The sequence below is a fragment of the Onthophagus taurus genome, chromosome 8, assembly GCF_036711975.1.
Source record: "Onthophagus taurus isolate NC chromosome 8, IU_Otau_3.0, whole genome shotgun sequence".
Classification (NCBI taxonomy): domain Eukaryota; kingdom Metazoa; phylum Arthropoda; class Insecta; order Coleoptera; family Scarabaeidae; genus Onthophagus; species Onthophagus taurus.
Genome location: NC_091973.1, coordinates 20,911,319 through 20,923,856, shown reverse-complemented (window position 1 = coordinate 20,923,856; position 12,538 = coordinate 20,911,319). Strand labels below are relative to the sequence as shown.

The 12,538-nt window shown below is 34.5% G+C and overlaps 4 protein-coding genes across 4 annotated transcripts; all 4 read left to right on the top strand.

Annotated features, from left to right (window-relative positions):
- The first annotated feature begins 1,681 nt into the window (after positions 1 to 1,681).
- On the top strand, positions 1,682 to 5,988 carry LOC139430950 (uncharacterized). The gene has a single exon (XM_071198465.1). It carries the CDS (start codon positions 1,682 to 1,684, stop codon positions 2,735 to 2,737), a length of 1,056 nt encoding a protein of 351 aa, XP_071054566.1. The 3' UTR covers positions 2,738 to 5,988.
- LOC139431399 (uncharacterized) lies at positions 4,068 to 5,309 on the top strand. Its single transcript, XM_071199058.1, has one exon. The coding sequence runs from the start codon at positions 4,068 to 4,070 to the stop codon at positions 5,307 to 5,309; it is 1,242 nt and encodes a 413-aa protein (XP_071055159.1).
- Positions 5,989 to 6,097: 109 nt separating the features above from the next.
- Positions 6,098 to 7,726, top strand: LOC139431398 (macrophage metalloelastase-like). The gene has a single exon (XM_071199057.1). It carries the CDS (start codon positions 6,098 to 6,100, stop codon positions 7,724 to 7,726), a length of 1,629 nt encoding a protein of 542 aa, XP_071055158.1.
- An 866-nt stretch (positions 7,727 to 8,592) lies between these two features.
- Positions 8,593 to 12,441, top strand: LOC139431396 (uncharacterized). The gene has a single exon (XM_071199056.1). It carries the CDS (start codon positions 8,593 to 8,595, stop codon positions 12,439 to 12,441), a length of 3,849 nt encoding a protein of 1,282 aa, XP_071055157.1.
- The last annotated feature ends 97 nt before the right edge of the window (positions 12,442 to 12,538 follow it).

Below are 12,538 nucleotides of genomic sequence, written 5' to 3'. Positions count from 1 at the left end.
AGTGCATTAGGAAATAATGTTGCTTTCTTTCAATTCCTCTATAATTGAAGTAATTTCATTGATATGTGAATTATTACCAGCCACTTGTGATGCATGCAACAATCTCAAACGATCTACCAATTCATTAACATCATCCCAGTATTTATACTGAATGGATTTACTGTTAACTTCTAGAAATTTATCCGAAATTCCTCGCCCCTCTCCATCCCCCACGTTAAATAGGGGTTTAATTATTTTAACATACTTGGATGATCTATTTCCCGTAATATAACCATCATACTCATAATTATGTCTATGCGCGCTGGTATATTGTAAAATCGCTTTATATTGTTTTAAATCATCATCTGTGTAGTGTTTAGGTTCCTTTAATTGTATGAGCTCATATAGACCGGGGGTAGCTTGAAATTGTTTTTCACCACCTATGATAATATGGGATGGCTTAAATTGAACTGCCTTCGATCCAATCTTCCATCCGTTATCGCCAGAGGAGCGCCGTATACCCATCCTATCATCAATAATCCCCCTTTTAAGATAATATTGCTGAATTTGGAGCGGTAAATTTTCAATTGAGGTCTCATCAGACTTTACTTTCGATTCAGGTGTTAGTAGTAATTTCCTTTTTTTCACACTAACTCCGGACAAGGTGGGGGTTTTAAATTCTTCGATTCCCTCATCATCAGGTTTTAACCCTATCGGTGGTGGTGGTGGGTAGTGGTGATGGAAATGTGTAGCTTTATTTCCATCGTTTAATTTATTAGTGATGTCCTTCAGCGGTTCAAGCAACGGTTGATGAAGTTTAGCGATGAGTTTATCATCTCTATCACGACCGAGTTTAAGAGCCAGATACTTTTTCTTAATATTATTCGTTATACTAATTATAGCTTTATCTCTTTCACGCATTGATTTCATAACATCCTTATTATTATTAGATCGATTATGTGATGGTGACATGTTTACATTGTGAAAACCTATGTATGAATAATTAAATTTAGTCTAGGTGGAGAAATTTATCCATTCCCATACGGTATCTACCATTTTTAATTTCAAAATCCTTCATAATAATCATCGGTGTGTACGGCCCACCATCATTCCAACACCGAATGCAAACCTCTTTGAAAACATCAAATTTCATATCGGTGTTAACGTGTTCATCATATACATGTTTCAAATTAAGCTCATCCTGTTTGAATAACATTAAAACATTAGCGTTATCCCTAATTAAATGTTTAGGTATTCTCGTATAAGTTTGTGTAAGATAAAATGAATCAATGTTTTTATGTCTACCCATACAAAAAAACGCTCGAATCCTGTCTTGTTTATCACACGCTACGTCATCAAATATAAAGATTGAGTTCTCTTTAGCTTCAGCTGGATCGACAACTGATTCATTATCTGCAAAGCGATAAAGCCCCACATCTGGTAGCCGTTTTAAAACCTTTTCTAACAATTCATATTTCGGTTGATGTAGTGATTTAGAATAGATGTAAATGTTTTCAAATTTTAAACCATTTATATCGAAAATAAGATTTAGCATTAAATTTGTTTTCCCACATCCGCTTGGACCGCATACTATCGCCCGCAAACTATTCGGCATGAGCTCACCATGACGTTGACGTCGATCGGATGTAGATTGAGTCATCACCAGCCGATCTAGATCGATGGATGACATAGACAGCGATGGATGCTTTACAATGCGCATTATGCTACTAAATATGAAACACACCCCACATCAACTATATATTTGTTGGAAACTTTAAAATACCACCATTTCAATGTGATGTTCATACGTGATAACAGCATCATATCATCACCTACAACGTTAGGAGGAGGAGGTGGTTTTAATACGCTTATCAACAAACTACCAATCGAGTTACACGTTCCAGGCTATCAATTTTGTGGACCGGGCACAAAATTAAAGAAGCGTCTAGCACGTGGGGATACTGGTATTAACCCGCTAGATCGTGCTTGTAGAGAACACGATATAGCGTATTCTAATAGTAATACTTTAGATCGACGTCACGAAGCCGATAAGCGTTTGGAGGAAAACGCTTGGGAAAGAGTTAAGGCTAAAGACTCAACGTTTGGTGAAAAGGCATCAGCTTGGATGGTTACAAACGTTATGAAAGCAAAACGAAAATTAGGCCTCGGCCATAAAAGGCGGAGTCGTCGTCAAACTAAACCAAAACCGCCGTCAACGGGCGTCTTAAAAAGAAAAATTTCGAAGAAAAAAAAACGATGTGAAAAAGAAAATATAATTCGAGGAGTAGAAAAAGGAGGAGCTTTAAAATATAAATCTAATAAACCGCTAGCATTTAAACGCACGCTTGTAAACCGCATAGTTAAAGATCTACCAAAATCTACTGATAATTTACGGGAAGCAGCTCAATTAGCGCTAAAGAGCGCTCGTATAGCCGTGAAAACTGTTGGTGGTAGGAAAAAAATAAAAATCCCTCGAGCAATACCGTTACCGATTAAAAGGGGAGGTATTCTTCCAATTTTACCTGCCATATTTGCTGGGCTTTCAGCCCTCGGAGCATTATCCGGTGGTACGGCAGGAGTGTATCGGGCTATAAAGAGTGGGCAGGAGGCTAAAGAGAAATTAGAAGAGGCTGAACGGCATAATAAACAGATGGAAGCTATCGCAATAGGTAAATCGGGTAATGGTCTCTACATCAAGAAATATAAAAAAGGATTGGGTTTATATTTAAGTAAAAAAAAGAAACAAAAAAACTTGTAGATAGGCTACCCAACAGACCTCTAACAAATCTTGATATAATTCAATTCGTTAAAGCTCTAAAAATTTCAAATTTTCGCGGTGTATTTATGCGGAATGAATTACCTAAGAGCGGTCCTAAATATAAGGAATCAGCAGTTATAAATTTAGATGATCGAAACGGTCGCGGAACCCATTGGGTAGCCTATAAAAAGAATGGTAATCAAGCGTTGTACTTCGACAGCTATGGCGATCTTAAACCTCCCTTTGAACTACTGAATTATTTGAAAAATTGTCGAATTGTGTACAATCATGAAAATTTTCAAAAAGAGAACCCCTTTAACTGTGGACATTTATGTATAAATTTCCTGTTAAACACCGAAAACTCATCATTTGATTAAAAATGTCTCAAACGTTCACACTGGTTGGTAGAAAAAGCGAAATTTCTGAAGATTATTATCCACTAATAGATTTGAATCCTAAATTAAACTACTCTTTGGGGCTTATTGGATTCCACACCTACAATAGTATACCTAATATTGAAGAAGGAGTTAACAATATATTTTATTTTACTGAAGAAAACGCGATAAATTCCGCTCGACAAGCGATTATAGACGTGGGACCAGCAATAAATGTTATCACAATTCCTACAGGTTCTTACGAAATTACTGATATCGAGAAATATTTACAAAAAGAGATTCTACGAATTGTTGGTTTAGATGATACCGTTGACGATCCTAATAAGTATTTCACCCTCAAAGCTAATAATAATACCTTAAAGTGCGAATTAAAGAGCGATTATTTTGGGGTTGATTTTTCTAAGCCTAATACGTTAGCTTCGGTATTGGGGTTTTCCGAGGGTAGAACTCTACCTGCAGGTATAAAACACTACTCCGATCTCCCAGTCAACATAATTCGCGTAACAACCATTAGAGTGGAGTGTAATATAATTTCTGGGTCATACTACAACAGCAAGCTATCACATACTTTATACGAATTTGCTCCAACGGTGGATCCTGGTTTCAGTATAAATATTGAACCTAGGAACCCCATCTATTTACCAATCAATTCAGACAACGCGATATCGAACATCACAATTAGATTGCTCGATCAGCGTGGTAATTTGGTTAATTTTCGAGGTGAAGAAATAGTTGTTAGGTTAGAATTGAAACGTACAATATAATGGGATTAATATTTTTGACGGAAGGCAGCAGCAGCGATCCTCAACGACATCAACATCCTTCGACTACAAAAAAACGTTATAACTCGATTGGAAAGAAGGGTTCTAGAGCAGTATACAAAAAGACATCATTGCGAGCGGACAACCGACGTTTCCTCGAGAAACTGGGTTATCATGTCAACAAAAAAATTAAATATATACCGCGAACCTATCACGGATAATTCCATAGCTAGAGAGGAAGTGCATAGCTATCATCCATCTACAAATTCTTTTGAAAACAATGATGTATTTATCATCGAGTTGAACCAAGAAGACGTCCTATTTTCATTTTTTGAAAGCTATCTACGCATCGAAGGTAATTTTACAAAAACTTTAGGTGATCCTGCTAATGATGTTATTCAATTAACACATAACCTACCAACTTTTCTATTTGAATACATCGCATTTGAGCATAATGGAACGGAAATTGAGCGGGTTCGAGAGCCAGGTTTAACATCACTCATTCGAACTCTACTCCAATTAAACGATGTGGAGTGTAAAACTTTAGAAATCGCTGGTTTAAAATGGCCGCCTGAAGGAGATCTACCAACGGTGGATGCAAACAACAATTTCATGTTTCAAATACCACTTAGTCATATATTCGGTCTATTCCGAGATTATAATCACATTATGCGAGGACGTTTTAAATTCAGATTTGTTAGAAGTCGGACGGACTCTAATTGCTACAAAGCCACATCAAACGTCAAAGCAAAACCTAGTAGTGCAAAGTTTGCTATAAAAACGGTTACATTGTTAGCAAAACATGTCTATCCTAGCCCAACGATAAAAATGAAGCTTTTAGATGGTTTAAATAAAAATTCAAATATTCTAGTACCATTTCGTAAATGGTCCTTTTACGAGCTACCATCAATGCGAAAAGGTAATAAGGAGATATGGTCGGTCACATCAACGTCCAACAGGGGTCGACCTCAATACGTTATAGTTGGGTTTCAAACTAAGAGAAAAGATCACGTCGCTTCCGACTGCACTTTCTTCGATCACTTAAACATCGTTGATCTTAAAGTATATCTTAACTCATACTGTTATCCGTTCGAATCTATGAATTTAAACTTCGCAAAGGAAAATTATGTGGAATTATATAAAATGTACACCGAGTTTCAACCCTACATTTGGGAATCTTCGCGAAAACAGCCGCTTATGGATTTCAAAAGCTTTAAAGAGAGATCGTTGTTTGTTGTTGATACTACAAAAAATAATGATGAAGAAGCAGCGCCATCTACTTCATGTGAAGTACGTATTGAAATTCAAAGCGATATGGATTTTCCGCCTGATACGAAGGCTTACTGTCTCTTGATACAAGAATCCATGTATGCATATAAACCTTTAAGTGGGGAGGTATCTATCATTATAAATTAAAGTGCGCTTACTTACCGCATGCTAGTTTACATCAAGATGTTCAAAAGAGCGATCGCAGACCTTCAAGGTTTTCATATTAATTCAGACTTTATGGTAAAAGAGTTTACACTTCTTGATCTCACTAGTGATTATGTGGTGCATCTAAACTTGAAGTCTGACATACCATACCAGAGGTTATCTACACAAGATCAGCGATCGGTGAGATATTTAGAGCGTAATCACCATAAATTATCGTACAACGATGGATGGATGGAACAATCAGATGGTTTAAATATAATTGATGATTTATTATCCAATTATAATCAAATTTACGTTAAGGGTAATCAAAAAGCCCATTTTTTGGAAGCGCGCGCTGGTAGATGTATTATAACCGATATTGGAGTCGAATTTGATGAAGACAGTACCAATAAATTAAATTTAACCATCACTCCGTGCTGGTTCCACATTAGTGCCCCAGCAATCTGTTCTCAAAACAATGTGTTTATTTTAAAAAAATTTTTGTGTAGTACCCGCTCTAGAGATGTATGCTGTTAATCGTTCGCTCTAGATATTGTGTTAATTTTAAAAAATGTTTGTGTAGTACCCGCTCTAGAGATGTATTCTGTTAATCGTTCGTTCTAAAGATGTATATATTGGTAAATTCTATGTAAATAAATAAATATTACTTTTTTATTGGAAACTATTTTTTTATTTTATCCATAATAATTATATAAATCGATAACCTCTTGATATTTAATCATTTACTCACTAACTCTCACACAGTGTAGACGTGGAAAAAAATTTTAAATATGAAGGTATTATTGTTGATTCTTTGGATGTATATGTTAAGACATATCACGGGGTTGCTAACCGAGCATGAAGTGGAAATTTATAATATTCTAGATAAGTATGGTTATATCAGACAAGATGCTAATGCTGGTACTGGTAAAATAAGCGTGCATAAAACTGAGAATGAAATGTTGAGGGATGGTATAAATAATTTCCAAAAATATTTTAATCTCCCAATCACAGGACAAGCAAATTTTGACACCTTGGAGTTACTTTGGACGCCTAGATGTGGTAATGTGGATTTATTCGAAAATTTAAGTTCCAAACCAATCACGACTCGAAGATGGAATCTATCAACACTTAGATGGAATGTATACACATCTTCATATCCCGGTTTTACAACCGTGGTGGAAAGAGCCTTTAACGTTTGGTCTAAATACATTAACGTAAAGTTTGAAAGGACGTTTGCGGGCGCTAATATTTTAATAGGTTTCCTATCGAAAAATCATACGTGTATACGAAATTCAACGATATATTGTCGGAGTTCTTTAGATGGTAAAGGGCGCGTGTTAGCTCACGCATACTATCCACATATTAAAAAATCCAAAGTTGAAATTCATGTAGATTTAGATGAAGATTGGGATATAACCAATACCACAATAGAAGGTAAACATAACCTATTTCTAGTTATGGTGCATGAAATAGGGCACGCCTTAGGATTACATCATAATGTACGACTCAACTCGGTGATGCATCCGATTTATGGTAACATAAATATTGAAAATTTCACGTTAAGTCGTGAAGATATTTATAATATACAACAATTATATGGAAATTCAACAGAAAGTGTAACCACCACTGTTAATCCAACACCTACGTTAAATACAACACCCCCCGCCTATATTACACATTCCCTAACATCTACATCTTCAACACCAACATTGTCGAATCTAGCACACGCGGAGGTATGTGATGTGGACAATAAGTTTTCAGGATTTTTAATTTACAATAAACAAATTTATGTATTCTATAAACAATGGGTTTGGTTAATCGATCTAAAAACAAAAAAACCAATTTGGTCTAAACCTGTAAACATTGTGGATTGGATACGTCCTTTAAGAGGGGTTTTAAAAGAGGATGATGATTATGTAGTTTCGATAGGTCCTAACGGTCAATTTATATTTATCATACGTGATACAATCTATATAATTGAAATTGCTAGTATAACCATACGCTATAAATGGAAAATTTCAGAAACTGATTTAGGTTTAAATGATCAATCTAAGGTTAGAGGTGTTGTAACGAGTAATTATGGATTAACATATATATTTTTTGATGATATTTATGCGATTGGGGTGGATGAGTCATTTTACAATAGAAACAAAATTATTACATCAGTTGTCGATCTATTTCCTGGGATGCCAACGAAATTTAATGGAGTATACAAAACACCTGATGGTTTATTGAATTTCATCGTTGGAGATAAAATTATTCGTTATGATGAATATTTAAAGGAAGTTACAGATAGTTTAGATAAAAGTTTATTTATTTTAGGTATATCTTGCCCCTATAAATCTCTATTAGATCAACTTAAATATGTATTATCTGCGATCATTTCATACAAACTACCAATTCCCGCTGAATATTAAAAAATGTTTGACATGAAATATAAAGGAGTCAACATCGATCAATCGATTTAGTTTACATTCAATCTCTTTGCGAAATGGATGCTACCAGCATTTGTAAAATTTCTGATGAAATCTCTTACTGGACCTCACTGAATAAACAGTGGAAACAGTCTCAGGCTGCTATAGAGAAAGAAAATAAATTTATTGGTGAGACGGACTTTTCCACTGAAAATTTTTGTATTAAAGTTGGAATTAGTGCTGCGAGAGGTTTTATAACCTGTGTAAAATTAACCTCAAAATTAATTGAATCCCAAAATCATTTAATCACATTGCTGAGGGATGATTGGATGATATTAATAAATACGCTTAAGCTCATCCACTTCAATTTAAACTTTTCATATGAAACAATCCCATTAGCTGAAGGAATTCTTAGAGTTGCTGCTAACGATGGTGTAGATGGTGATAATTATATTCACATAACATATGAACATGAAGATGGTGATGATGTTGATGATGTGGGATCTAAAAATAGATATTTTATACCAATAATGCTAACCTTGGAAGATGTGCGTGAAATTTTATCCAAGACGGTTTTAATTTCATACAAATTGAATATATTGGATAATTTAAATCTTAAAAATTATATACATTTTATAATGACCTCATCTTCCTCATCATCTAAGTTTTCAAAGGATAAGTTGGATTTAGTTAGACGATTTTGTTCGGAAAACATATGTGAGATTAACTTTTATGTGATGCAATATTTGGAAATGTCGTGCAAACCACATGATGACAATAACACCTCCCCCCACACACACACATAAAAGCCGGCTTATGCGACCTAATGCGTCACTTTAATACTAGTTCCTACAATAACAAAGTGTACAATGTTTTCATGCGAATTCTGTAATCAAGTATTCACTTTAAAGAAAAATCTTTTACGCCATTTGCAAAATGTAAATCATGGTTTGATGGATGTGGGACCTACACCTTCAACATCCGCTGTGGATGTTCCTGGACCTATACCTTCAACATCCGCTGCCGATGTCGTTGATGTTGCGGCTACAACCTCTTCAAGCTCTAAGTTTAAGGAATGTGGAATCTGCGCTAAAATGTTCCCATCAATTTCAACACTTCGAGCGCATCTTTGCGCTGAACATGTATCTCCGGTTGATGGTGAAAACGATGTGGAAATGATAGCTACATGTTTTAAAAACCGCATCGCCGTTTATAGAGTGAAAGGTGCAACGCGCGATGATGACATACCATCATACTTAAAGAAATGTGGTAATGTTGTATTTAGATTAATTATGGATAGTATAGGTAAATTTAATTCTATTAAAGTTCAAATTGAACTATTAGCATTTTTCATTAAATCCGATCCAGATGAAAACGGTGATGATAACTTAGAGGGTGTGCTTGTTTCGGAAAAAAATTTTAATTCAAAATTTAAAGTTATTACACCTACTACGGAGTTGGATGCGGTGTACAATGACATGACTCGTGATATTTTAAATCAGAGTGAGGAGTTTCAGGAGCGTGGATCTGGTTGGGCTTTCTTAGCTATATCCAACCTTCTGCTTAATATCAATAAATATGAGCCGCTGTCTGGGTCATCATACATCCGACTTCCAGAGCAAATCGCTAAAAAACATGCATGTATCAATATTAAAAACTATGATGATGATGCATGTTTAGCGTGGTGTTTGACAGCGGCCCTCTATCCCACCGATTTTACTCAGGATCGGATTTCTAGCTATCCACATTATAGCACAGTACTTAATTTAAATGGTATAATGTTCCCAGTTCATTTAAAGGACTTAGTTAAAATAGAATTAATGAATAATTTAAGTATTAATGTTTATGAATTAGTTGTAGATAATTATGGTGGATGCACGGTGGAAGGACCAATTTATTTTACTAAACGACGTCGGGATATACATATTAATCTCCTATATTTATTTAAAAACGGTATAGGTCATTTCGTTTTAATAAAAAACCTATCACGACTTATTTCTAGTCGGCTTTCAAACCACGAACATGCGAATTACATATGTGATGGTTGTTTATTACGATTTCCATCCGTTAATAAGCTGCAGGTACATCAACTTAATGATTGTAACCATAAAATGACCATCATACCATCGAAAGATGTAAAACCAACACCAAATTTTTTTGGACAATTAACCCCGCAAAATATTTTAGAATTCAATAACTATAAATTCACTCAAATGTGCCCGTTTGTGATTTATGCGGATTTTGAGGCTCTTTTACTACCGATCCAGCATTGTGAACCCAATTCAACCCAATCTTTCACCGAAAAAATTGAGATGCATTTACCCTATAGTTTCGCATATTACATAGTATCCACAGTGGATGATAGTTATAATAAATTTGAAACTTACACGGGTCCTGATGCATCACAAGTTTTTATCACAAAATTACTTAACGATACTAAATTTATCTATAGCGAATACTTTAAAACCGTAAAACCTATGCTACCTTTAACGACTGAAGAGCAACATAATTTCGATATTGCACAATTTTGTTTCATTTGTCAAAATCCTTTCACAATAGACCAAACTAAGGTGCGGGATCACTGTCACATAAGTGGCAGATATCGCGGGCCGGCTCATACAAACTGTAATCTAAATTATAAACTTCAACATTTCGTTCCAGTATTTTTCCATAATTTTAGCGGTTATGATTGCCATTTATTTATCAAAGAAATAGCTAAACTTGGTGATGGGCTTGATGTATTACCTAACAATAAAGAGAGATACATCAGTTTTAGTAAAAGGGTGCTTGTTGATAGAGTTGAAAAGGAAAATAATCAGTTTGAAGATGTTTTTATGAAACTAAAATTTCTGGATTCGTTTAGATTTATGGCATCTTCATTAGATTCTTTAGTCAGCACTCTCGATAATTGTGATTTTAAAAATGTGCGTAAATTTTTCCCACACAACAATCAATTTAAATTATTAACTAAAAAAGGAATATTTCCATATAATTACATGAACTCTTTTGATAAACTTAATGATACAGTTCTACCCTGTAAAGATGCGTTTTTCAATAAACTCACTTTAGAAGCTATAACCGATGAACAATATTTACACGCGCAAACTGTGTGGGAAACATTTATGTGTCAAACTCTAAAAGACTATTCGGATCTATATCTAAAGTCGGATGTTCTTTTACTTGCTGATGTTTTCGAAAAATTTCGGCAAGTTTGTTTTAGAACATACGGTTTGGATCCTGCGAATTATTATACCGCTCCTAGTCTTTCGTGGGATTCAATGTTGAAATTTACAAAAATTAAATTGGAATTACTAACGGATATAGATCAAGTTCACTTTATTAAAAAAGGTATTCGTGGTGGTATTTCTCAATGTTCATTACGTCATGCCAGAGCTAATAATAAATTTATGGAACATTTTGATACTAATTTACCCTCAAATTTTTTAATGTATTGGGATGCCAACAATTTGTATGGGTGGGCGATGTCGCAACCTATGCCTGTTGGTGAGTTCACGTGGTTAAATGAAAACCAAATTCGAAATTTCAATTTTAATGATGTATCCGATTGCTCTGATTTTGGCTATATTTTAGATGTGGATGTTGAATACCCTAAAAATTTACACGATCTACATAACGATCTACCTTTTCTACCTGAAAACATAATCCCACCTAATGGTAAATGTGAAAGTGATAGACGTTTAATCCCGAATTTATTAAGCAAGAAAAATTATATTATACATTATAGAAACTTAAAGCAAGCTGTCGCTCATGGCCTTAAAGTTAGTAGTGTGAATAGAGTTTTATCGTTTAAGCAGTCGGCTTGGTTAAAGTCTTACATTAACAAAAATACAGAATTACGTCAGATGGCAAACAATTCATTTGAGAAAGATTTTTTTAAATTGATGAATAATTCTGTATTCGGGAAAACAATGGAGAACGTTGATAAGCGAGTTGATGTAAAATTAGTCACTAGCTGGGATGATGTTCATACAGGTGGTCGTGGTCGACCACGACTTGGAGCGCGTAGTTTAATTTCAAAGTTAAATTTTAAAAGTATAAAAATTTTCACTAAAACGTTTTCAGCTATTGAGATGGAGCGGCTTCACGTAATTTACGATAAACCTCTATACATAGGTTTTACCGTTTTAGAGCTATCAAAATTATTAATGTATGATTTCTACTACGCTTATTTAAAGCCGAAATATGGTGAAGATATTCGGTTATGCTATATGGATACAGATAGCTTCACCGTTCAAATTTATACAGATGACATTTATAATGAGGTTAAATTGAATTTAGATAAATTTGACACATCGAATTATAGTCCAGATAACCAGTTTAACATCCCGCTCCAAAATAAAGCTGTTTTAGGACTCATGAAAGATGAGAATTGTGGTAATATAATGCTGGAATTCGTTGGTTTAAGGTCAAAGGTGTATGCGAATCGTGTTTCAGGTGAACGTATTACAAAAAAATCGAAAGGGGTTAGAAAGGCTATTGTTAAACGTAAAATCACTTTTGAAAATTATTTAGATTGTTTGAGTACGAAATCGGTTTTATTTAAAAAACAGCTCATCTTCAGAAGTTTCAATCATGACATTTTTACCGTTTTACAGAATAAATTGGTCCTATCACCTTATGACTCTAAGCGATGGATTGATTCTGATTATATTAATACATTAGCTTGGGGTCACCACAATATTATTAATAATAGATAAGTATTTATTTATGTAATCTATATAACTTTATGATACATACATGTTATCTATATTGCTTTGCGGTTTTTATAGCGATAAAATATGTATAAAATCTCGC

Coding starts and splice junctions, on each gene's coding strand:
- LOC139430950 (XM_071198465.1), top strand. CDS start 1,682: ATGCTTTACAATGCGCATTATGCTACTAAATATGAAACACACCCCACA.
- LOC139431399 (XM_071199058.1), top strand. CDS start 4,068: ATGTCAACAAAAAAATTAAATATATACCGCGAACCTATCACGGATAAT.
- LOC139431398 (XM_071199057.1), top strand. CDS start 6,098: ATGAAGGTATTATTGTTGATTCTTTGGATGTATATGTTAAGACATATC.
- LOC139431396 (XM_071199056.1), top strand. CDS start 8,593: ATGTTTTCATGCGAATTCTGTAATCAAGTATTCACTTTAAAGAAAAAT.